This window comes from Oncorhynchus mykiss, chromosome 11 (assembly GCF_013265735.2).
Source record: "Oncorhynchus mykiss isolate Arlee chromosome 11, USDA_OmykA_1.1, whole genome shotgun sequence".
Classification (NCBI taxonomy): domain Eukaryota; kingdom Metazoa; phylum Chordata; class Actinopteri; order Salmoniformes; family Salmonidae; genus Oncorhynchus; species Oncorhynchus mykiss.
The window spans coordinates 58,883,322-58,909,453 of record NC_048575.1 but is presented as its reverse complement, the minus strand read 5'-3'; the positions used below and the strand labels follow the sequence as shown (position 1 = coordinate 58,909,453).

The 26,132-nt window shown below is 44.4% G+C and overlaps 2 protein-coding genes across 9 annotated transcripts in view; both read right to left on the bottom strand.

Annotated features, from left to right (window-relative positions):
* smtnb (smoothelin b) overlaps positions 1–19,154 on the bottom strand; it is a 65,444-nt gene extending 46,290 nt beyond the window's left edge. For 2 of the 8 annotated variants that reach the window (XM_036935922.1, XM_036935928.1), the window contains exons 1-5: positions 18,644–19,153; positions 4,184–4,347; positions 2,291–2,369; positions 1,549–1,627; positions 1,019–1,098 (exon numbers count right to left, since the gene is read on the bottom strand). In XM_036935922.1, coding sequence (XP_036791817.1) covers positions 1,019–1,098; positions 1,549–1,627; positions 2,291–2,369; positions 4,184–4,347; positions 18,644–18,694 — 453 coding nt within the window. In that variant the 5' untranslated portion in view covers positions 18,695–19,153. Of the gene's footprint in view, positions 1–1,018; positions 1,099–1,548; positions 1,628–2,290; positions 2,370–4,183; positions 4,348–10,122; positions 10,221–18,643 lie in introns of those variants that run through there. The other 6 variants (XM_036935924.1, XM_036935923.1, XM_036935921.1 and 3 more) reach the window with 4 other exon arrangements.
* A 784-nt stretch (positions 19,155–19,938) lies between these two features.
* LOC110536072 (TRAF-type zinc finger domain-containing protein 1) lies at positions 19,939–25,694 on the bottom strand. The gene is made up of 12 exons (XM_021621604.2): positions 25,384–25,694; positions 24,968–25,004; positions 24,103–24,238; positions 23,920–23,973; positions 23,389–23,830; positions 22,905–23,204; positions 22,647–22,711; positions 21,749–21,994; positions 21,347–21,485; positions 21,000–21,207; positions 20,730–20,796; positions 19,939–20,638 (listed from the first exon to the last, which is right to left on the bottom strand). The coding sequence occupies exons 2-12, from the start codon at positions 25,000–25,002 to the stop codon at positions 20,600–20,602; spliced, it is 1,731 nt and encodes a 576-aa protein (XP_021477279.1). The 5' UTR covers positions 25,003–25,004; positions 25,384–25,694; the 3' UTR covers positions 19,939–20,599.
* Positions 25,695–26,132: the final 438 nt, after the last annotated feature.

Here is a 26,132-nt window from a genome sequence, read left to right as displayed (position 1 = left end):
CCGGCTGAGCATGCAGCCTAACCCCCATCACCAACCCAATTTCTACAGGAATGACAGCATACAATAAGAAAAAGCTGCTCTTAGAGACTATGTTGTTGTTTAACAGAGATGTCTCTAAGCATTATCAACACATTAAGCTCATCAGGCAACCTGCAATGCTTTCACAGGCTAAAATATAGGATTTAATCTTGAAGTATTACAGTTGTGAATACAGTAGTTCACTTCACTGACCACAAGGGGGGGCTCTCCTGACCACATTTTTAAAGGGCTTCTGACATGCAAAGCCCCAAGCCTCTGAAAGAAGAGAGAAAGCAAGGTTGAATGGGAGAGAGACTACATTGCTTTTCTCTTCCATTCTCCGACACAGCCAGAAACAGACAAACACACACACAGCTCTGGTTGCCACACATAATCACACTTTTTAATTTCCCTTCAGTGTGACTGACATAAGTGTGTGGAGAGTGACAGCCTGGGTAAATAGTAGTGTGTAAAATGACAGGCCTGGCTCGCAGGGTGTTCATATGACCAAGGATTTACTGTCTTCACTAAACACCAGAGCACATTTCCTCTCTGTCTCTGTGTCTACAAGGCCAGAAATGAATGGGGTTTAAAGAATGAAAATACATTCCCTCGCTATACTTTTCTTCTCCCCACCTCCCTCGCTGTACTTCTCTGCTCCCCCAACTCCCTCGCTGTACTTTGCCTTCTCCCCCACTGTAATCACCACTACTCCCCCACCTCCCTCGTTATACTTTCCCCGCTCCCCCACCTCCCTCGCTGTACTTTCCCCGCTCCCCCACCTCCCTCGCTGTACTTTCCCCGCTCCCCCACCTCCCTCGCTGTACTTTCCCCGCTCCCCCACCTCCCTCGCTGTACTTTTCCTACTCCCCCCCCCCCGCTGTACTTTTCCTACCCCCCTGCTGTATTTTTCCTACTCCCCCCCCCCCCTCCTCCTGCATCTCTGTACTCATCCCTGCTCTACCACCTCCCTCTCTTTCTCCCCCATCTCTGTACTCACTCCTGTTCCCAGGCTGCTTTGGAGCTCCAGGCCCTCAGACTCCAGACATCGGCCGGTGGTCCTCCCTTTCTCCCATGTACCTGAAACACACACCACAAGCAACTGGTTACACACAACACACACACCTCAGCTATAGCCATAAAACTTGAGCACATAGTGAGACAAGGAGGCCTGTGTGGTTACTCTGGTGATGATTGAGTATTGATAAGGGGGAAGAGGATCCAAACCTATCAAATATTCTCATCAGGCAGCAGGGGAGCGCTGTGTACCTGCCCCCTGGAGGAAGGGTGTGTATGCTGGGGGCCTCATACAGACCAGATAGAAGCAAGGAATGGTAGGAATGGACTGCAAACTGCACCACCATCACAGGTAGGATCTGCACCGCTGCCCATGAGTGCTGTACAGATTCACACATGTCAGAGGTAGAGAAGCGCTGTCTCACCCCTGAAACTGGGTCCCACCTAGAACACTGGATCTGTCCAGGATCTACATGCTGCGCTTTCTACCTCCACTTCTTCCTCTGTACTCACCCTGCTGCTCCTCGTCTCGGAGGCGGCGGATGGCAGCTCTGATCAGTTTCCTCTCCTCATACTCATTGGCACCGTGCAGCTGACAGACAGGACAGCCAATACAACACAGGGACAGTGATGCTCAGAACCATTCATGACAAACTCAGAACGACATATAGAGCTGCAGAAACAGATGAGAAAAACAGGCTGACTAGTAATGTAACCATCTAGTCACTAGTCTAGGAAAGTGTGTGCCTATGGAGGCTCGTCTTTGGCCTACTGGAGGCTCGTCGTCTATGGCCTACGGGAGGCTCGTCGTCTATGGCCTACGGGAGGCTCGTCGTCTATGGCCTACGGGAGGCTCGTCGTCTATGGCCTACGGGAGGCTCGTCGTCTATGGCCTACGGGAGGCTCGTCGTCTATGGCCTACGGGAGGCTCGTCGTCTATGGCCTACGGGAGGCTCGTCGTCTATGGTCTACGGGAGGCTCGTCGTCTATGGCCTACGGGAGGCTCGTCGTCTATGGCCTACGGGAGGCTCGTCGTCTATGGCCTACGGGAGGCTCGTCGTCTATGGCCTACGGGAGGCTCGTCGTCTATGGCCTACGGGAGGCTCGTCGTCTATGGCCTACGGGAGGCTCGTCGTCTATGGCCTACGGGAGGCTCGTCGTCTATGGCCTACGGGAGGTTCGTCAAATATTAGTATTGATGATGTCTAACAGTAAATTCACAAGTAGTGTGTGGGGTGCACATCCACTCCCTCACCAGTCCAGTCAGCTCCTCAATGTCCTGGATGGCTTGTAGTTTCACAGAGAGCACGTCTAGGGAGCCCCCCAATTCTGACCTGAGATACAGAAACACACACTGACACATCAGAGTGCTGCTTATATGATAGTTGGTGATGTTTGAACCTGCACATATTAGGGTTGCCCGAGGGGCAGTGTAATCCACATTGGGAGACATCATACAGTGTTGTGGACCTCACTGCTCCACTCGGAACTATAGCGTGTGACGGGCAGGCGGTGGAGTAACCCAAGATGCCAGACAGTTTTTCTTGGATGGGAAAAAAATGTCATGCTTCGGAAAAAGAGATTCCCCAGCATGAGAAACACGTAAAGGAGAGAAGCACACAGCCTGGCAAAGACTTCTTCTTCCTCCTCTCCATCCTTGTACATCTATCTGCCTTTCTTTCCCTCTCGCCTTGCCTTATTGGGATTGGAGGAAGTGTGGAAGTTGGAAGAGAATATATTTTACATTCCTCGAGTGAGTAGCAAAGAATAACGTTGCTTTCAGAAGGCTTTTGTTTGTGTGCGCCCGTGCCTGCACATGTGGTTTATACACATATTCCACCAGCTTTAAAGGGGCATGTCCTGTTATTTTTGTTACCCAAGTAATCCAACTACCACAGCAAATATAACTAATTTAACAGTCATTGTTCCTAATGTGATCCAGTAGGAGTAGAGATGTAGGAGCTTAGGGCCATTGTCCTCATGTTGGGGATCTGGGAGGTCTGAAGTGCAGCCCAGAACAGGAGTCAGCTAGGAGCAGCGGTCTGCTGGAGCCCTGGCTGGCTGCTGGAGCCCTGGCTGGCTGCAGGAGCCCTGGCTGGCTGCAGTAGCCCTGGCTGGCTGCAGTAGCCCTGGCTGGCTGCAGTAGCCCTGGCTGGCTGCAGTAAAGCTGCTGTAGTAAAGCCAGTCATTAATTAGCAGAGAGGAGGAGTAAGCCGCCCACAGGGCTTGGCCTAGACGCTCCAGCCTCAACTCACTCACTACCATTATTGCCCAAAGAAAACAAATAAAAACTACAAAGATGATGATGGGCACACAAAATGATGTTCGCCTGTTAACCCTGTTCCTAATTGGATTCTAATAAATACAAACTGGTGTAATAATCAGACAGGAAGCGGAGGTGACGCTAAGGCAAAGTCATCAGTTTTCGTCCGTCTGCTACGGCTGCGTGGCATGACGGGTACTGGCGGTTACAAATCATTGAACCAGTAAATACTGCTGTAACGGGTCAATAATGAATAATGAAATACAAATAAATAAAATGCAAACGACTGCATTGACGTCTTTACCTCCAGGATATGGCTTCCAGCTGCCTAATAAAATGGGTGTGCTTTCGTCTGTAGGCTATGCCAGCGATACTGTTAGGGATATCAAATTAGAAATGTATGAGAATACATAAATGTTATGCCTACACAAGTGTGTATTCGCATAACGAAAAATATAAAATTTGTTCTTCCACCTCCCGTCTCTACTATGGTTTTTCCGATCTGCAGTGTCGTGGCCCAAATTCCCAGAAGGCCTCCCTGGAGAATTATTTTGTATTTATTTAACCTTAATTTAACTAGGCAAGTCAGTTAAGAACAAATTCTTATTTTCAATGACGGCCTAGGAACACTGCCTTGTTCAGGGGCAGAACGACAGATTTTTACCTTGTCAGCTCAGGGATTCGATCTTGCAACCTTTCGGGTACAAGTCCAACGCTCTAACCACTAGGCTACCTGCCGCCCCAGAAGGAGATGGAATGCGTTATATAGGTTTGTGTGCTTGTTGTCTCAGTCTCCAGGCAGCTCACCTGGACTGGTACAATCTGTAATAGGTAAGGGGTATGTATGTGTGTGTGTTTGTTTATATTCAGATTCAGGAGGCTCACCTATGTGTGAGTTGGTTCTCTTTGTTGTCGTTCTGGCTGAGATTTGTTGGTCGGAAGCGTTTTCTGGCCAGGGCTGCCTCCATGTCCTCCATCTCCCTCCTCCTCAGCTCTCTGATGGCTGAACGGATCAGCCGTCTCTTATCCAGATCCATCGTCCCATCCAGCTACACACACACACACACACACACACACACACACACACACACACACAGGGAAAGAGCGGGAGGGTCAGCAATGGAGAGCACATTGGAACACACATCTAAGAGAGCTGCCAAGACACTCAACCTCTTCCACCACCATTTAAGAACACCCACCCACACAAAACACAAATGTTTGTAACAGACAACATAAAAACAGAGGGTCATGCTCCATTTCCAGAGTGGTAATTAGCCAGTCTGGCTGTGCTGTGCTGCTGGAGCCTTTTGGCCTTCCTCTGCCATGTAAAGTCAAACAACTGTGGCAGTGCAGTCAAAGCACCTCTGGAATGGCTCCATGCTCACCCCAGCCTCACCATGGGAAACAGGCCCTACCCTCTTCTCTCCGGCCTGCCTCGCATGGTAGCCCCATCTGGCCCTCTTAAGACAAGCGTTCAGAAGAGAGGGCAGAGTTATAGCCACCCTGCCCCGCCGAACACACACAGCAGAATCCCCAGCATCTTGAAAATGTTATGCCTGATCTCTGATCAGTCGTAGACAAGAGTTAAACGTAATCCTTCTTTTATGAGTGCTCAGTGTGCGACTTTCCCTTGCTTTGTTAAATAATCAAAGGAAGTTCAACATGGAGAGTGAGCAGTAGTAAGTGTTAGTTGTATATTAGTCTGTGAGAGCCAGGCAGGTTTGTATTGCTGTTGCTGCTGGGTCATGGTTTTATAGTTTGGCGACAAGTCATTTAACTTCAATAAAGCACAGAGTGAGGACCACCTGAGCATGGACCGGACAATGAGAAACAGACAGCATCCCAGCTGCTGCTGAGCTAATGGGCTCTAGGAGAGAGGCTGGGCCAGGCTGACCGTAAACCTAATGGGCTCTAGGAGAGAGGCTGGGCCAGGCTGACTGTAAACTAATAGCCCAGCTCTCTAGCTCTCTCTGAGCCCCAGGTACTATCCCATAGACATTCACATCTATGGGTATGTAGCTTCTCTCTGCTATGCAGCAGTTCCCTGGGTGCTGTGGATGGCGGTTGACTGAGACCGCAGATGAAGTGGCTACTTAGAACTCTCATCCCAAAGCACGGAGCCTTTACACATCCTCAAGTGGCTTCATCAGTTAGAGGTGTTTTATTAGACAGGGGCAGGATGAAAAGTGTGTGTGCATGTATGTGTCTGCAGGCAGCACACAGAATGTGTAAACCGGGTGCTTTAAAATGTCAGTGACAGCAGCACAAAGAGTATGGGAGAGTGGAGAGGAAGCAGTCTCCCGTCAGGTGGGACAGGCAGCAGGACTCTACTCCAACAGACAACAGCAACCTGTCAACACAAGCAGGGATGAAGAGCCCCATCTCCTCTGGTAGACAGACTGCATTGGGAGACCTAAAACTTTCCTGGAACAGCCCACATGGCCCAGGCACATCATAAGTGTGCCAATGGCTCCCTAACTTAAAGGAGTGTGAGGGGTAGCAGGGGATGTAAACTGGGGTTTAAACAAGCCAACCTGAACAGCCCCTGTAACTGGTAAAGGAGGAACCAGGAGGTACAGTACTACTCGTGGGGAAGGCACAGGGTCACTGGGTTTGAGACCTCTGTGGTTTAGTCAAATACAGAGCTAAGCGCCTCTTACTCAAGGGGGTACCCGTGTAATTTGACTGAGGAGAAAATGTGTGTGTGTGTGTGTGTGTGTGTGAGTGAGAGAGAGAAAGGAAAAAGAGAAGATATGAATGAAGGGGAGACAAAAAAAACAGTAGTTAATGGTGGGATGGGATGTCAGGAGAGAAATTAAGGAAAATGAGTGTCATTATGCCAAAAATGGGCAGACAAGAGCAGAGTGGGAAAGGCCAGGTCATTCCTCACATTCCTGCTGACTCGGGAGTGAAGAGAGGCAAGGAGGGCAATCAGCAACACACAGTCAGGGACTGGGACAGACAGGCTCACACAGATGACACATGGGCTGGAAGCATGTCCAGAGTAGGACAGGTTCGAGGGCGCAGGCAAGAGAGGAGGAAATGAAAATGCACGTGTTCACTTCCACGCAGTGTCTCTCTCACACACTTCCACCACACAGGACGGTCCCTTTATCCACAATGAGCTTTTTGCTGCGTGAATGCTATAATTTGATTACATATCCCAATATGCTGCCAAGTCCTTAACTAGGATTTAGTGTTTTACTTTGAGTAATTTAGAGATTTATTTATTCATTTTTCAGATAACAGAGAGCGCCTGGAGCCGGAGAGACAAACCAGTGAAAACAGGTGAGAACTAGGCTACAACTATAGCACAAATTAAGCACACCAAATACTCCACCACATGCTGCCTGTGTGGGAGGGAGTCAATCACATTAATTTCTGTTGATCAAGAGGAAGAATGCCATAAAAACTTTCTTCATCCCATGAACAGAGAATGTGACGGACTGCAGAAGGACGGTGGTCTGGCTGGCATTACCAGCTGTCCAGATTAATTACCCCAATCCTTACAACACAGACATTTAGATCACAAGATGATACAATAACTTGTGATCATTAGGACTGACTTTTGCCCCACGCCAACAGCACGTTACTAAGTAACAGCATCAGGTGGGTTCCAAAGAGTCTCCAACTGGCCAACATGTTCACAGGATTTTACCTAACGTCAACCCTGATAGGTCCAGACATGCAGGGCGAGAAAATGACTGTTGGCAGCAGGCCAGCAGCTGTAACCGTCTTTCCCTCCATCTGTCCATTTGGAAAAGGGGGGAAGAAGGAAAAGAAAAACTTGTGCCAACGACTGGGCCGGTACAGGAAAGTAATGAGTAATAGAGCAAATAAAACATACCTTTGACTTGGGCGTCTGCCAAGAAAAACACAAAATAATAAAAAGAACCAGACACGGACACACAGTTATTTCACTTTTGACTCCTAGGTGTGTGTAATCGATACAGGGAGCCCACTGTAGTGGTATACAGTGCCTTCAATAAATTCATACCCCTGGACTTATTCCACTTATTCCAGAATTCTAAATGGATTAAATAGACACACAATGACATAGTGAATGATGGCATTTACATAATCATTCACAGCCCTGAGTCAATACTTTGTAGAAGCACCTTTGGCCGTGATTACAGTTGAGTTGTTCTGGGTAAGTCTCTTAGCTTTCCACACCTGGATTATTATTTTCAAAATTCTTCAAGCTCTGTCAAATTCGCTGTTGACCATTTGCTATACAACCATTTTCAGGTCTTGCTGTAGATTTAAGTAAAAACTGGGCCACTCAAGAACATTCACTGTCCTCTTGGTAAGCAGCTCCAGTGTAGATTTGGCCTTGTGTTTTAGGTTACTGTCCTGCTGAAAGGTGAATTCATCTTCCAGTGTCTGGTTGTAAAGCATACTGAACCCCTAGGATTTTCCCTGTGCTTAGCTCCATTCACTTTCTTTTTTATCCTGAAAAAGTCTGGTCCTTAATATATACAAGCATACCCATAACATGATGCAGCCACCACTATGCTTGATATTTTGGAGAGTGGTACCCAGTAATGTGTTGAATCGGATTTGCCCCGAACATAACACTTTGTATTCAGGACAAAAATGTAATTGCTTTTCCACATGTTTTGCAATATTACATTAGTGCCTTGTTGCAAACATGATGCATGTTTTGAATTGTTTTTATTCATTACAGGCTTTCCTTTCACTCCGTCAATTAGGTTAGTATTGTGGAGTAACTACAATTCTGTTGATCCATCACAGCCATTAAACTCTAATTGTTTTAAAATTACCATTGGCCTCATGGTGAAACCCTGTGTGGTTTTCTTCCTCTCCGGCAACTAAGTTAGGAAGGATGCCATTATCTTTGCAGTGACTGGGTGTATTGATACACCCTCCAAAGAGTAATTAATAACTTCACCATGTTCAAAGGGATATTCAGTGTCTGCTTTTTTTGGTTGTTATTTTTTTTATACCCATCTGCCCATCTTTGCGAGGCATTGGAAAACCTCCCTGGTCTTTATTATTGTATACAGAGGGCATCCGTGCAACTTATGTGACTTGTTAAGCAAATGTTTTACTCCTGAACGGATTTAGGCTTGATATAAAGGGGTTGAATACTCTACTGACGCAATACATTTCAGCTTCACATTTTTTTGTATTAATTTGAAAATAATTCTAAAACCCAAATTCCACTTTTGACATTATGGGGTATTTTGTGTAGATCAGTGACACAAAATATCAATTGAATCCATTTTAAATTCAGGCTGTAACACAATAAAATGTCGAAAAAGTCAAGTTGTGTGAATACTTTTTGAAGGCACTGCATTTCTATAATGGAACACACCGATATGTAGCTATACCCAAAGGAATCATGTGTTCTTATATTGGAATTATTTTAAATTCTGCTTATTTCAAGGTTTTATTTAACCTTTATTTAACCAGGTTAGTCAATTAAGAACATATTCTTATTTGAATTCATCCTGTTAGAATACCCAGCTTTGGTGAAGGCCTTGTCTGCATTAGCATTGGACCCAACACAGAGCTTTTGACATGGGAAACAAAATGCTGCATCTGCAGTAACCAAGTATTACAGCCACTCTACTATGAACCAGTTGCTATTAAATTAATGTTTTTGGACTGAGAACCTGCGGCTTGGGTAGGATTCTAGGCTAAGCTGGGCTGGCTCTTCTTTTCCAAGATCGTCAGGAACAGTTGGAGGGGCTGTCAAGCCATTATCCTGGCAACGCTTGTGGAAGGGTGGGTAGGCTCTGCAAGCGGAACTAGCTGGAGCTCCGCAGCATCGTCGCTGCTGGATTTGCTTGGTGATTTGATGCTGCTCCTCATCACCCTCCTTCTGGATTTGTTTGGGTACTTTGGTGAAGCCAATTTGTGATATATATTGTGGCATATTAGCTGTTTCGAGCTAGCAAAATAGGCTAAGACTAATAACACTAACACTTTACAGCTAGCTAAGAAGCTAACTCTGTAGTGGTGAGGCAAAGTTGAGTGTAGCAACTTCAACAGTAAGCTTGACCCCGCCCGTATAAATCTAAATCAAATATTATAAGCGGAGGCATATCACGTTATTCATTTAGCCTACCACAGATGAGTTTTTCCCGCTTTTTATTGAAACCCAATGGAGTGATTCCTAACCACCCTAGTGGCTTTCCACAGCCCCCAGACACCCACTGAGACACGCTCGGTCCATTGTGCTAACACAGCACAGCGAATAGACAGATTTTGCGGCAACCTGTCACTCAATTTTTACTTTTTTATATAGGGACATAAAACCAAAACTGACAGGGGCACACATTTCAACTGAGGGGGCTAGGTCCCCTTTTGCCTCCTTGTGGAGCTGGGTCCGCCCACGCATGGAACTCCTCATAACAGAGCCTGCATGAAGAGGATCCCTTCTCTATCCCCCTTTCATCACTCTTCCATCTTTCTCTCTGTTACCCCTCTGAAAACAATGGCTGCACAGTATAGTGAGGTGTAATCTGGCCCTGGGTTATTCAGTGCATATTAAACTCCTTTATTTCCCATTGGAAGCTACAGGCTGGGGCCAGGCAGGAAACCAAGTCTTTCATCCGTCTAATATGCGATAAGGCTCTTATATACTATGAACATATTTCCATTTTAAATGGGTGTGGTATGTATTACTCATGTTGTTTGCCAGTGGCATTGGGGAATGGTTCAGAAGGTTTACCTGTCTGTTATGATGGACTTTCAGTTCTCTTTTATGACAGCTAACAGCTAGCTAGTTGCCAAGAAAATAACATGATATTAGACAGCAGGACACCTGATACCCTCCAGTTATATACGTAACTTACCTCTACGGAGTCCATCGCTCTCAACTCTGTTTGTTTGTTCCTGTCTATCTCTCGGTTTGTGCCAGGCTGGCTTCCTCAGTGGCAGCTGGTAATCCGCTCTGACTCGGCTCTGAGGAGTGTGCTATGCCCTTATAAGGACAAACTAACTCTGGGCCTCACACTGGAGTCTGAGGCACTGATCCAATCTGCTGCTTTGCTACACTAACCCCCGTTCAGGAAATTATTACACCCCCCATCATACACACAAACACCCACTTTTCATCCTTTGTTTTGAATATGTTTTCAGCCGTAAACACTTGAGCTCTTACTGGATGCCCGTCAGGATGTCTACCCAAACCACACGTTTGATATACCCGTCAAATGAACAAAAACAGGTGAACTGGAATTGAGACATACTTTTTCATTTACCAATACGCGCGCACACCCGCTGTCAGTCAAACGTTTACCACACAACCTTGAGGGTTTGTTGTGCTCTGAGACCGGGCTTGGGGGAGGAGGATTCCTTCCAGAGGTAGGCTGTGATGTAGAGTGAATACAGCCCGGAGTGGAGTAGCTCAGGCCGTGTGATTGTAAGGTACCTTGGGGAAGAAGGTGGCTGCTTTTTCTCTACCCTGACACACAGCAGAGAGACACTGTCTCTGCCTGTCCGTCATCCTACAGCAGGGATGGGCAACTCCAGTCCTCGGAGGCCTGATTGGTTTCACACTTTTGCTTCAGCTAACACACCAGACTCAACTAATCATGATCTTCAGTTTAGAATTCAGTTAGTTTAAAGAGCTGTGTTTGCTAGGGATGGAGAAAAAGTGACACCACTTCAGCCCGAGGTCTAGAGTTGCCCATCCCTGGCCTACAGATAGTGACCAGAGCATGGCAATATGTATTTTCCTCTGTGGTTAAGACCTGGACTGCTCTGGCCAGAAGTGTTGAGGCACGGAGTTCAAGACAGCAGCACTGTACTGAACTGTATGTGATCGCAACACCAACACCTCCATGTATCCCTTGCCAAGCCACTCTTCTTAGTGTCTCGTCCACATGACTTCTGACACTTGGCCATGCCTATAATTTGTGATCAACTTTTCAACTAAACCTTGACAATATATTTACTATAGCTTTGTAACAAGCAAGCTGAAACTGCTCAAGAACTACCCTTGAGATGCGGTCCTCGCCTGACCTCATAATCTGAGACTTAGCTATAAGGCATCATTCTGGAGATAAGTAGGTGACACAATGTAACTAACTATGTGGTACCATTGTTGTGGTGATATTAAGGCTTGGACTGGTATGTAGCTGCTCTGGTTTGTTTTCCCTACTGTAGTGTTTCACCACAGACCGGCAGAGACGGACGTGGGCTTGGTGCTTTATTCCGTGGTGTCCTCAGGAGCCTGTCCCAAGCTGGTGAGCATTATGAGCAGGACCTGGTGCGTCATAATCGCCCGCTAATTGACAGCAATTGATTGGGCTACTTCAGCTGAATTACTTTTTGGACAAGTTTGAGGTTTTCATTCCATGGAAATGTGCCATTAGTCTATAAGAAGTTGACTCACACGGGGCTGCATGCCTTTAAAAGGCTGTTTATTAAAAAGTTAAAGCTCATTTTAACCACAGTACATTAAGTAATTTGACACGTTTCCCATAGGCAGTGAAACAAGGCTTCCAGCTCTGCTCATAACTTCAGATCTATGGTGTATTTGATGGAGGAAATTAAAAGGGTTCAAATGTCACAGGATCGCCTGCTTGCCTTTTTTTCCTCGGCCTCCTCCCTAGTCTCTTCTGTCTGTGAGAACCACCCCACCTCCGTTTCCTAATGCGCCACCTAATGAACCCCTAACTGCCTGGATCTTGAGAGGCTCCACCTTCCTTTCCCACCAGTGTCATGGTGATCAGGACAGAACATCCCAGGAGAGCGAAGTGCTCTTGGTCCAGCAGAGAGCTATATACTGGCTACAGAACATTCAGTACTGTGAGAATAGTGTCTCGGCTTAGTTAACGCTCCTTTCTGCACAAGTGTTGTTTTTGTTTGACCAAAGTGACGGTTATTAACCTGTGCACGACAGTTTTCAGTTTGAAAAATGCACATTGGTACAGGGAGCCCTTACTAATCATCTGGACGTGTCCCCGTCTACACCTCCTTTCCTTCTCTCTCCTGCCATACAGAACCTTCAGAAAGTATTTACACCCCTTGAATTTTTCAAAATATTGTTACAGCCTGAATTTAAAATGGATTCAAATTGGAATTTAATACCCCATAAATGTCAAAGTGGATTTAAAAAAAATAATAATAATATGACTACCTAGTCACTGTACCCCACACATACAATGATCTGCAAGGTCCCTCAGTTGAGCAGTGCATTTCAGACACAAAGACCAGGGAGGTTTTCCAATGTCTCGCAAAGAAGGGCGCCTATGGGTAAAAATTAAACCTTGAATATCCCTTTGAGCATGAAGTTATTCATTACACTTTGAAGGGTGTATCGATACACCCAGTCACTGCAAAGATAAAGGCATCCTTCCTAACTTAGTTGCCTAAGAGGAAGGACACCACACAGGGTTTCACCATGAGGCCAATGGTGATTTTAAAACAGTTAGAGTTTAATGGCTGTGATAGTAAATGTAGATAATCCACAATACTAACCTAATTGACAGAGTGGCCCAGTTTTTACTTAAATCTACAGCAAGACCTGAAAATGGTTGTACAGCAAATGGTCAACAGCGAATTTGACAGAGCTTGAAGAATTTTGAAAATAATAATCCAGGTGTGGAAAGCTAAGAGACTTACCCAGAACAACTCAACTGTAATCACTGCCAAAGGTGCTTCTACAAAGTATTGACTCAGGGCTGTGAATGATTATGTAAATGCCATCATTCACTATGTCATTGTGTGTAGATGGGTGAGGGGAAAAACATCTATTTAATCAATTTTGAGGCCAAAGGTGATTAAAAACAGTTGGCTGTGATAGGCAAAAAAATGAGGAAATTATAGTTACTCCACAATACTAACCTAAATGACAGTAAATGACAGTAAATGACAGTAAAAATTAGGAAGCCTGTATGTAATAAGTATTCAAAAATATGAATGACCAAAAGTATGTGGACACTTGTTCGAACATCTCATTCCAAAATCATGGCCATTAATATGGAGTTGGTCCCCCCACTAGATGTTGGAACATTGCTGCGGGGACTTGCTTCCATTCAGCCACAAAAGCCTTAGTGAGGTCGGGTACTGATGTTGGGCGATTAGGCCTGGCTCGCAGTCGCCGTTCCAATTCATCCCAAAGGTTTTTGATGGGGTTGAGGTCAGGGCTCTGTGCGGGCCAGTCAAGTTTTTCCTCACTGATCGACAAAACATTTCTATATTTAGTTAGTAGTTTTTACCCTTTTTTCTCTCCAATTGGTAGGTACAGATTTGTCCCATCGCTGCAACTCCCGTACGGACTCTGGAGAGGCGAAGGTCGAGAGTCATGCATCATCCGAAACACGACCCCCTCCGAGCTGCACTGTTTCTTGACACACTACTTGCATAATCCGGAAGCCAGCCGCACCAAAGTGTCGGAGGACACACCGTACAGCTGGAGACCGAAGTCAGCATGCATGCGCCCGGCCACCACAAGGAGCGCTAGAGCGCGATGGGACAAGGACATCCCAGCCGGCCAAACCCCCCATAACTCAGACAATGCGGGGACAATTGTGTGACGCCTCACGTGTCTCTCGGTTGAGGCCAGCAGAGACACTGCTCGGTCGTGGCCGGCTGCGATGCAGTGCCTCAGACCGCTGCGCCACTCGGGCGCCCAACAAACCATTTCTGTATGGACCTTGCTTTGTGCATGGGGGCATTGTAATGCTGAAACTGCTCCCGACAAACAATTATTGTGCTGACGTTGCTTCCAGAGGCAGTTTGGAACTCGGTAGTGAGTGTTGCAACCGAGGAAATTTTTTTTTTAAGCGCTCCACACTCGGCGTTCACATTCTGTGAGCTTGTGTGGCCTATCACTTCATGGCTGAGCCGTTGTTGCTCCTAGACGTTTCCACTTCAAAATAACAGCACTTACTTGATCGAGGCAGCTCTAGGAGGGCAGACATTTGACGAACTGACTTGTTGGAAAGGTGGCATCCTATGACAGTGCCACACTGAAAGTCACTGAGCTCTTCAGTAAGGCCATTCTACTGCCAATGTTTGTCTATGGAGATTGCATGGCGGTGTCCTCGATTTTATAAACCTGTCAGCAATGGGTGTGGCTGAAATAGCCGAATCCATTTTCTGCCTCCCATTCAAAACCACCACGTTCTCCACGTTTCCAATTTCTTTGTTCCTATTGTTTTCAGACCTTTACCTCCATATTTGATCCTGAAAGTATTGCACAACACACGAGGGGAGTTCACACCTACATGCAGCTTAGAGCAACCATTGTAATGCTGTCATAATGTATTTACATTAGAGTGGAGAGGCACAAAAGAAAGAGGACCCCTCATCATTGTACACCATGTCACAAGCTTTCTAAGCAGGCCTGGTTCTTTGCTCCTGTTGATGTCCTCGCTGTTATCAGGGATTTCAGAAACTTGGTGCATGATGGGTAGCCCTACTCCAAATATGGAACATGTATTTACCCTCACGACACAAGTCTAATTGAATCTCTGCACGACATATTTGTTGGACTTAAAACACTTTCATGTGTGAGTTCCAAATACCTCTAATGGTTGCCCCAGCGTGAGTTGTTTTTATGCACGTGATGTTAGAATATTCTCTCCGTTCCAGTACGCAACAGTACATTTAATCCTCGTTGCCCTCAAGCCAAGGCACGCAGCCTGTTTTTATTTATAGGCTGATTTCAACTAGTCAATTTCAAATTATTTTAAGTTTTTTTATTTTCTAAGAACAGTTTGAATTGAGGTGTGTTCCGCCTCATTCATTTACAAAATAATGAATTTTACTTTTGCGGCCCAATTAATTTTTTGACATTTCTGACCCGGACAAAATTCCCCAAACAGTTCCCCAATTGTTTGTGCAGTTCAAGTCTGCAGACATTTTGCGCATCTCCCACACACACAGTCTGTTGCGTGCATCGCAGTCATAGCCGTTTTCATTACCAATAATAACTTTGGAAATGTGTGCATTTCTATCAAAGTGCCTTATTACGTTACAATAGTTTCTATGTGATTTGCATGTGAACTGTACGTCCAATTACAAAAAATACCCTGTTCAGTAACTATGTGGCCAGTGAGGGCAGGTTCGATCAGATGGAAAAAATATCTTCTTATACCACTTGGTTGTTTTCAGAGTGCATTCCACAAAGCTGTTTATCATGTCTGCCTTATCCAATGCCCCCATTGAGGTTATAGTCAAGCAGTCTGGTTTGATTTCTCTCTCTCCCATCAGGTGGCCCACCTTCCCTGTGGCCGACATGGTTGCTGTTTGGACAGTGGAGAGGACATGGATGTCTCGTTTGTCATGCCACTTTACTGCCAGCTGTTGACCGTTCTCCTCCCCTCTCTGCATCTTCCTGCAGCCGAAAGCAGGCATCAACTTCCTGTTTGACCTGACTGTACCATAGGCCCCTGTGCTGTTGGAGAGCAGATGCTGGAAGAGTGTTGGGACTGCTCTAACAATTGTCCACATACAAAGTGTGTCCTTTGCTGAGATGAGGAGCCAGCATGGTCATCATCATGGACCCGGACACCCCAAGCCCCTCATACTCATCAATGCATAGATCCTTGTATGACACAAAAACTCAACCAAACGTTATTGCCAGGCTGGTAAGAACATTTCTTATTTTGTATAACGGGTCATTTAGGATGGCAGTAGCATTGTTGACAAAATGCAGGCATCACAGCAGAACTAGGAAGCGGTCTTGGGAAAAGAGGTTGGCAAAGGAGGGAGTTGCAAACATAGGATCTGCGCTCTAGTATTCTCTTAGGGAGTTCTTAACTATCCCTGTGAGAAGGACTATCCTCAGGAAGGTATACATTTCAATAATAGTGGTTGTCCCCCCCACTCCTGGCTCTCTTCTCCTGTAGCTCAAAGGCATAGTGATTGGTCTCTACAAGAGGTCAACCGATTAATCGGAATGGCCGATTTTAATTAGGGCCGATTTCAAGTTTTCATAACAACAAGTTACAACAAGTATTTTTGGGGCCAATTTGCCGATTTATTATTTATTTTATTTATAAAACAAAAATATAAAAAAATATTATATATATATATATATATATATATATATATATTTACACCTTTTATTTAATCTTTATTTAACTAGGCAAGTCAGTTAAGAACACATTCTTATTTTCAATGACGGCCTAGGAACGGTAGGTTAACTGCCTTGTTCAGGGGCAGAACGACTGATTTTTACCTTGTCAGCTCAGGGATTCAATCTTGCAACCTTACGGTTAACTAGTCCAACGCTCTAACCATCTGCCTCACAAGGTGTCTGTAACTTGAACTCGGAAGCATTTATTTGGGCTGCGATTTTTGAGGCTGGTAACTAATGAATCCAGCAACTTTGCACCGCCATTGAAGAGGAGTGGGATAATATTCCACAGGCCACAATCAATAGCCTGATCAACTCCATGCGAAGGAGATGTGTAGCGATGCAATAGGCAAATGGTCACACCAGTACTGACTGGTTTTCAGATCCCCACCCATACTTTATTTGTTTATGTATCTGTGACCAAGAGGCATATCTGTATTCCCAGTCATGTGAATCCTAATCCATAGATTAGTGCCTAATGAATTCATTTTAATTGTCCGATTTCTTTATAGGAACTGTAACTCAGTAAAATCTTTAATTGTTGAATGTTGTTCATATTTATGTTCAATCAATTAACTGACCAACATTTTGATCCCACACATGATCATCCCTCACTGTTTTTATAAAACAGGTCACTGCAACCTGGACTCAGGGGTAGACATTTTTTTTTAATTACGCAGAATTAACTAGGCAAGTCAGTTAAGAACAAATTCTTATTTACAATGACGGCCTACCAGGAAACAGTGGGTTAACTGTCAGCTCGGGGATTCGATACAGCAACCTTTCGGTTACTGGCCCAACGCTTTAACTACTAGGCTATCTGCCACCCCAACACTCAAATTAGTATGATACATAAGGTATGTATCATTTGTGGATGTCCATAATCCATTTCGTATGACATGTTACAAGTTTCAATTCGTACGATGTTACCAATTTGCAAAAGTATAATACACATCTGCTCGTCGAACATCAAAATTCTAAAATCATGGGCATTAATATGGAGTTGGTCCCCCCCTTTGCCGCTATAAACAGCCCCCACTCTTCTGGGAAGGCTTTCCACTAGATGTTGGAACATTGCTGCGGGGACTTGCTTCCATTCAGCCACAAGAGCATTAGTGAGGTAGGGCACTGATATTGGGTGATTAGGCCTGGCTCGCAGTCTGCATTACAATTCAACCCCAAGGTGTTCAATGGGGTTGAGGTCAGGGCAGGCCAGTCAAGTTCTTCCACATCGAGCTCGACAATCCATTTCTTTATGGACCTCGTTTTGCTCAGGGGGCATTGTCATGCTGAAACAGGAAAGGGCCTTCCCCAAACTGTTGCCACAAGTTGGAAGCACAGAATTGTCTAGAATGTCATTGTGTGCAATAGTGTTAAGATTTCCCTTCGCTGGAACTAAAGGGACTAGTCCAAACCATGAAAAACAGCCCCAGACCACTATTCATCCACCAAACTTTACAGTTAGCACTATGCATTAGGGCAGGTAGGGTTCTCCTGGCATCCACCAAACCCAGATTCGGCCATCGGACTGCCAGATGGGGAAGCGTGATTCATCACTCCAGAGAATGTGTTTCCACTGCTCCAGAGTCCAATGGTGGAAAGTTTTAACTACCAAGCTTAAGCTTGTGTGCAGCTGCTCGCCATGGAAACCCATTTCATGAAGCTCCCGACCTTGTGCTGAAGTTGCTTCCAGAGGCAGTTTGGAACTCAGTAGTGATTGTTGCAACCGAGGACCTGTTCTGTGAGCTTGTGTGGCCTACCACTTCGCGGCTGAGCCGTTATTGCTCCTAGACATTTCTACTTCACAATAACATAACTTACAGTTGACCGGGGCAGCTCTAGCAGGGCAGAAATTTGATGAACTGACTTGGAAAAGTGTCATCCTTCAACGTGATGGTGCCACGTTGAAAGTCACCGGGCTCTTCATTAAGGCCCTTCTACTGCCAATGTTTGTCAATGGAGATTGCATGGCTGTGTGCTCGATTTTATACACCTGTCAGCAACGGGTGTAACTGAAATGGCCGAATCCACAAATTTGAATGGCAGGGCACATACATTATATATACAAAAGTATGTTACGAATTCCTAACGCTAATATTAGCTAGGTGGCTAACGTTAGCTTGGTTAGGGGTTACGGTTAAAGGGTCGGGGTTAGCTAACATGCTCTCCCAGGCCTCTCATGCCCAATTATTCTGTGTTATGTGTTACAATTTTTTTTTTAAAACTCTATAGTTTAATTACACACAACAGGATAAATAAATCAGGGTATATTTCACACTCACCAGGTTCCGAAGCGACGGTTCATCCAATTTTGAATATCTTTCAGCTGACATTTTCAGTATTTAGGGTAACGTCACAATGACAGGTAAAATGTTTACTCAAAAAGCAAGAAAAAGCCGGCTTTTGATTTGGAAACGTCCTTCAAACAAAGAACCACGCGCGTTAAACGTGGGGACCCTATGCGTTTAATAAAGCAGACCAGCGGGATACAAATGCTGGCAACAATTGTGTCCCAAAAGACAAGTCCCCCTTTCACTTGTCGGAATTGATGCTCCACCTGCTCGAATATTTACGGTTTCTTCCAAGCAACTTTACATAGAACTTGTCTTATCACAATGCAAATTCCTGCCACAAAATAACTTTTGGATTACGTTAATAAGAAACGACTGGAGTGCTCTAGAGATGGAAAAACATATACTTTTTAAACTCTGCCTTTTATTACTTCTCTCTCCTAAAACCTTTAGAATATGAGAACCGGAGTTTGAAACAGAAAGCGCGAGCTTTGAATCCAGAATTCCCACTAATGCTAGGTCTGTCCCGCCCATTCAATAGACTCCTCGACCAATTGAAAAACAGATATTCAAAACTGACACTGTGGATGGATTGTTTGTCAAGAAGAAATGAATTATTTTTGCAAGAATCTTGCTTATATATATAAAAAAATATAAAAAAAATAAGTAGATTACATATTTTCTCTTTGGACATGCAATAGTGTTATGTTGTACTTAACATTTCTCTACTTGTCAAAAGTTAACTAATATTTAGATTGATCCAAGATCTATATATGGTCAATAAAGTAAGCTATAATATATGTAACTTGGAAAGTCCTGTTATGCCGAAATGTGCACGGGGGGAGGGGGCAGGACCGAGGTTGGGAAACCCAGCTATAGGATGTCAACCTCATGCATAGACAAATGAATATACTGGATTATGGATGTTTCAAAAGGCAGTGGCACAAATAGCTGAGTAGTGCGCCCACCAGTGGACAATATGAGAACTACCTGAAGGCAATCGCCGATGGCCACCCCTGTGGCGGCTAAAGTGCCTTCAGAAAGTCCAACATCAGTAGCTCTAAGGAAGGGGAAAATAGAGTACCATTGACAAAGTACTCATTTGAATCCTGCAAAGCTCACTCCGGTCACACTGCAGTAACCAGCAACATATGTGATATGTGCAGTTTTTACACATGGAGGGTTCAAAGCATTATAGCCAATTTTGATTCTAGGAAAATAGCGATGTGATTAATACTTAGTATTGAGGACACTCTTTTACATTAACAGTCATCCACAAGCACCAAAACATTGATACTAAGGATTTATTAAAAGTATGAAGATAATATCACAAAGCATACAAAAAACAAACAGTTCAATAGGTGCAGCCCGAAATACAAATAATGCTTTGATACTGTATGTGTCATTGATTTTGCATTATTCAGTGAAGAGTACAATTTCTTTGTGGAGCTTTAAGATTTCTTACATACCTGTACACATTTTTACATAGGTTTTTCAAGAGTATATTAAGGTGGGTTTCCTAAATTCTATACAATTTATATTAAACGTTTAAAAGATTACAAAAAGCTGAAAGTTATATTACAAACTATTGGAATCATTCAAATATTTCAGTTTCACTCTTTAGACTTTAAAAAGAAAGAGCAACTGAAACATACAGAAACACACACACAGGGAATAAAGAGACTCTGGTCATGTTCCAAGAGGACTACATTGCATTGCATCAACCACTGGTTTGCGCCACAACTTCTGATGCACAATCTGGCATCAGATTGTTATACAATTTGTGGTTTGCTGATATGTTAAACACCTTCCCAAGTGTAGTGAGATCTGGCAGGCATCGGCAATGTAGCCAGCCAGTAACGCCACCACTGTTAGAGTGACAGACTACCGCACACAGAAAAAGCACTTGGTGATTGTCTGCAGCTCTTTCCATCGACAGTCTTGCCCTCACTCATCTTCCTGTTCTTTGTTTTGCTTCTTAGGCACCTATAAATGAATGTTGATACAGAAAAACATTCAACTATAAACAAATAATTATAGCCACCATAGAGGCTCTAAAGAAATAAGGATTATGTACCTTTGATGGCCCTGCATTCCTTGGTCCTTTAATCCTTGGTCCCTCATTGTTTTCTCTTAGGGGAGGTCTGGCAGATGGATACAACATATTTCATTACATTTGGAAGCCTTAGCACTATATTATACAAAAGAGAACACTTTCAACCCTAGTTCTGTAACACAAGACGTAATCCAAAAATGATGTACCCAAACAATTTCAAATGAAGTTGTGCCAAATCAAATTAAACAAATGTTCAGATTACATTATTACAGCAAGTGTCATTGTTCTTACCCCACAGCTGCTGCAGAGTTGGATTTGTGGCCTTCACTGAATAGCAAGTGGCCCCCCTCTGCCTCATTCCCATGCTGGGGCCTGTTCTTCACCTGAGGATCACAGTTTGAGATCTTCCCTGGAATGGGTAGCACACTGTGGACTCTCTGCCATTCATTTGGGCTTTGCACCTGGGGCTTCTCTCTGTCCAGCCCATCCAAGGGGACCACTTTAGACGCAGGCATGTGCACACAACATTTGTTACATAGGTGGATAGATGGAACCCAAGCAACATCGACTTTGTTTTAAAGAAATTAGTGATGTTCAAAAAGATTGTGCATTGGTGAACGTGGGGTTCAGTGTCTTACATTGGTGCTTGAGTCTCCTCTGCACCTCAGAGGAGCTCCATCCACGGCTCTCTTTGAGAGGAAGAGATGGTTTTTGAAAGGACACTTTGTTGACCTTATCCACTAAGGGAGCCGTGCGAGGTCGGAGGTCACATTTATCCTGTAAACAAAGTGTCAGGATATACTCAATTACTAGGTAATTACTATGGAACAGCATGTTAGCGCAATGAAAATACTGGAGTAATTACAATGTTAATACACAGGAATGGGAGCAAAGTGTTATCAGATTTTTTCTACCTCTGTAAAAACAACTGTTTTCTCCCTCATTGGTAATGTGACAGGACTATTTGACATTAATGGCATACACTATTTGAACATGATCTACATTATACAGCACCATCTCTTGCACTGTAAATGATGTACCTGGTGGTGAAAGACAACGGCCTCCTCCAGGGCTACTCCACAGAACTCACAGGGAATGACCACGTCTCTCTGTAGTGGACTGGCAGGTGGACTGTAGGAAAGCTGGGAGACTGAACGGGGGAAGCTAGGGGTGTCAGGTGGGATGTGCAGAAGACCACCAGCACCCCTAGCAATCCTGCCATCGTAGCATGGAGATGGAGGTCGCTTGCTGAAAGATGCAAAGGCTGAGGCAGGACTACAGCCAGTCTGAAAGACAACAAAGACAGGTGTGAGGGGAAAATAATGTATTTCTGCTAACCAGATAGGTCGTGGCTAGCTACCCTCAGGTATACCACATGATACACACTATCGATCAGTCCTGAGATGGAAAATTACTAACAGTCACACTGTTAGTGGCATTCCTCAATAACTATTTACATTAAATAATTATGTTCTTAAAGGGGATGGGGGGGGATACCAAGTGCAAGACACAAACTGGACAGTGACCAATAATGAATTGTTTTTGTGCTGTTTCTGCATGTCAGTTTGTTTTGGATAGATTGTTTGCCTTCGTGCTTAGTTTGTGGATCCCTCTGTGAGAATGAATGTATGTGGATTTGTGTGTGTGGGGAGGGAATGTATATTGACTTGATTGAGTTCTGTAGAAAAACAATGCAAAACAAATTGTCAAAAACAAAAATAATAATTAACTGTACTCAGGAGGAGATTCTAGGAAACTAGTCCAGAGGGAGCAAACAAGAGCAACGAAACAATGTGCACTCAAAGTAAGGAAATAAGGGGCATGAGTTTATAACCAACTGCTACAGCATGTAAAGGAAATTGATTCCCTGGTCAGTACAGGCTCAGCCTCCATGGCGTTAGCGTGACTTGTAGGCTAAGCAGCAAAATATCCTTCAACCTGGTGTAAAATGAGGTCCTCTTCAGGAAACAGCTTCTCACAGAACTCACAGGGCAACATGGTGTCTACATGGGAGAAAAAGAGCAGAGAAATAATGGGTAAAGTAAGAAATATGATTTTATTCCGAACTTGTTTTTAAATCATGACAGAGTTGAAGTCAAAATGTAAAAGGGAGAGGAGGGCAGCATACTGTAACAATATCAATCTCACATGAAAACAAACAAGGACAATAACTGGTATTTTAGTTTAGCATCTGACCTGTCTGGTCATGTTCTGGTGCTGTATTGGTGCCAGTGGTGACATGTTGGTGGTTGTTATTAGGGGGAGAGATAAGAGAGCCGCTGCTGGACATCCTTCCAAATTTGTGGTCCCAGACATCTGTCCACAATGCCCCCGCTCCTCCCCCTACATCCCCTGTGTCTCCATCACTCTGCAGGCTAAGGGCCAAAAGGTAGTCCAGGCTGGCAGAGTCTTCTCCCAGTGGTTTGTCTGCAGGCCATGCAAATGATGCCATGCTGTTATTGTTGTTGCCCAGCACTGCAGCTTCCTGTTCCAGCACTGGGTGACAACACATGAGATGTTTTTACAATCACACAAAAAAGTTATTCAATTAAACAGTTTTCTACTTTAATATAGGCCAGGGCATTTTATCAATACCAGACTAAGTTGAAGTAAATGTGGGTAATTTTTTGAGGGTAATGTGAAAACTTGAACACTTTGTATGAGCCATTGGCAGGCTTACAGTGGCTGAAGTCTGTATTCCTAGGGGCAATGTTCCCCCTTCCTCCCTGGCCCACTTGCCCCCGGGTGCTGTTGTGCACTCTGGACTCCAGTGGCCGCGGTAGGGCCCTGCGGTCAGACGCACTGGCGTTGTTGTTCTTGTGGCCTTCTCCCTCCTGGGCCCTCAGCAGGTTACGGATGGAATGAGATTCAAACCATGTTCCTGGAGACTGGGTCTCTGCTGGGCTGAGAGTTGCCCGGCTGTTGTTTCTCTCTTGAGGTGGTGTGAGGCTACCACACAAGGCTGGATGGACAGCTTGCTCCCTCAACATTACATTGCACTTGCAGAATTGACAGGGCTCTGTGCGCGTCCCACAATAATCCTCATGCTCCTTGGACTGACTGAAAACCAGCTCCAGTTCACAGTACTGACACGGCACCATCCGCTGATTGCACTCAGATCTCTGGAAAAGAGGAGGTCAGATGAAAATGCAAAGAAATACATAATCTGTGACCATCACAAGGTCTCCATTCTAATACAAGTTGTACATACCTGGTGAGATTCCATGAGGCTTTTCTCAATCTTTAAACCGCACTTACATTTCACCTGAAATTAAAATAAATGTTAGTGAAGCCTCCTGTATAACAATTGTACAGAAACTTTGGGATGATGTTCACTCAAGTATCTAGTTCACCCACTTCCCGGCTCCAACCCGCTCCATCTTTAGCACCATACCTGCATGTGCTCCTGTTCCTTGTGCTGCTGCAGATCTGAACGGGGCACTGGCTCTTGGCATACATCACACAGAGCAATATTCCGGCGACAGTGACTCTCATGAGTAGTGAAATTAGCCTCTGGAATGTCATGCTGACTAGAGAGTGAGAGAAACGAAAAGGAGCAAGAAAGAGGAGTTAGACAGAATGTATCTATTAACATTGTGCCTACTTCTCAATTTGCCTGAATCTTTATACACTACATGACCAAAAGTATGTGGACACCTGCTCGTCAAACATCTCATTCCAAAATCATGGGCATTGATATGGAGTTGGCCCCCCTTTGCTGGTATAACAGCCTCCACTCTTCTGGGAACATCGCTGCAGGGATTTGCTTCCATTCAGCCACAACAGCATTAGTGAGGTCAAGCACTGATATTGGGCGATTAGGCCTGGCTTGCAGTCGGCGGTCCAATTCATCCCAAATGTGTTGAATGTGCCGATGTTGCTTCCAGAGGAAGTTTGGAACCTGGTAGTGTTGCAACCGAGGAAAAAAAAAATGTATGCACTATGTGCTTCAGCAGTCCCGTTCTGTGAGCTTGCTGAGCTGTTGTTGCTCCTAGACGTTTCCACTTCACAATAACAGCATTTACAGTTGACAGGTGCAGCTCTAGTAGGGCAGAAATTTGACGAACTGACTTGTTGGTAAGGTGGCATCCTACGACGGTGCCACATTGAAAGTCATTGAGCTCTTCAGTGCGGGCCATTCTACTGCCAAAGTTTGTCTTTGGAGATTACATGGCTGTGTCCTCTATTTTATACACAAACAGCCGAATCGACTAAGGGTGTCCACATACTTTTTTTTATATATATAAAAGCGTACTTACCAATTGGCACAAAACTGTGTGCTTTCATTTGCCATGGCTTGCAGGGACATAAGGGAGAAAAAAAGAGGATACAATTGCCAAGTGACATTCGAAACTAGGGTGGCAACCAATCCACTGAAGAAATCTGTGGCATCAAAGATCTCCTGTTATACCTAGTTTGTTAGATAGCGATAACTACCCACATTATTGCTAGCTAGTTCTCAGTATTGTTCTCTAGTTCTCTCCCCAAAATAATCGTATCGTTAACGTTCGATAATTAGCACACAGGCTAGCTCGAAAACGTTCCCATTTTGTCATTTGGTTGACAATGACCAAGCAAATATGCAACGTAGTTAGCTATCGTATCAGTTCAATGCTGATAGCTTCGATTTAGCCACATATACCCACCCTTATATATGAATGAGAAAGTTACATACCTCCTGCTGCCGTGACTTGGTCCCTTGTTTACTTCGCTGGTAGCTAGGCGTTAGTTGGCTAGTAGCTAGCTAAAGATTAGGCTTTAAATCTCTGTTTTCAATAGCTAATGTCAGAATAAACTTCGAGAGACAAGAAAGCCCTTGTGCTGCTTACTTTGTTTTAGTTTCACCCTAGCTAGCTTTCTGATTTCCAAGATAGTTAATGCAAATCATGTTAGCAAGCGTTTCCTGAAAGCAGCTACCAAGTGACGCACAAGTATCTAGTATCTGATTCGCTAATCGAAATACTGTTGACCAATGAGACCACCACCCAAAACGGTCAACAAACACTTCGTCAAAATGAATAGTATTTGTGAATGTTGTCTTCGGACATTTAATTGACAATGTTGATTTTGATAACCAATAGCCTAGGACATATTGATGGGAGTGGTTGTTAAAAGTAGTAGATGTGACCTTATGCCAGGCAGAGGGAGAGTGGAAGCAGTGAATGGTCAAGATGGGTTATTATCAAGCAAAGGTATCATTTAGTCTTTAAAAAAACTCAACCATTTAAAATAATTTCAATACAAACAGAATCTCCACAAATTAATTTAATGTTAATTAAGCTATTCTGCTATGAATAATGTCATTTCAGACATTTTAAAAAGGCACAGTTTTGTTCAGATAAATGTTCTGTAAATTATCCTATTTACAGCAGAGTATTGGACTCACATTGAGCATTGTAACAATCACATTGCCCACAAATTACC

Excerpts from the sequence above, each read along its gene's own strand:
- LOC110536072 (XM_021621604.2), bottom strand. The coding sequence starts at position 25,002 with ATGGCAAATGAAAGCACACAGTTTTGTGCCAATTG. Across the intron at positions 23,831-23,919 it reads GCCTCATGGAATCTCACCAG|AGATCTGAGTGCAATCAGCG; the intron begins GTATGTACAACT and ends CCTCTTTTCCAG. Across the intron at positions 20,797-20,999 it reads AACTCTGCAGCAGCTGTGGG|ACCTCCCCTAAGAGAAAACA; the intron begins GTAAGAACAATG and ends TCCATCTGCCAG.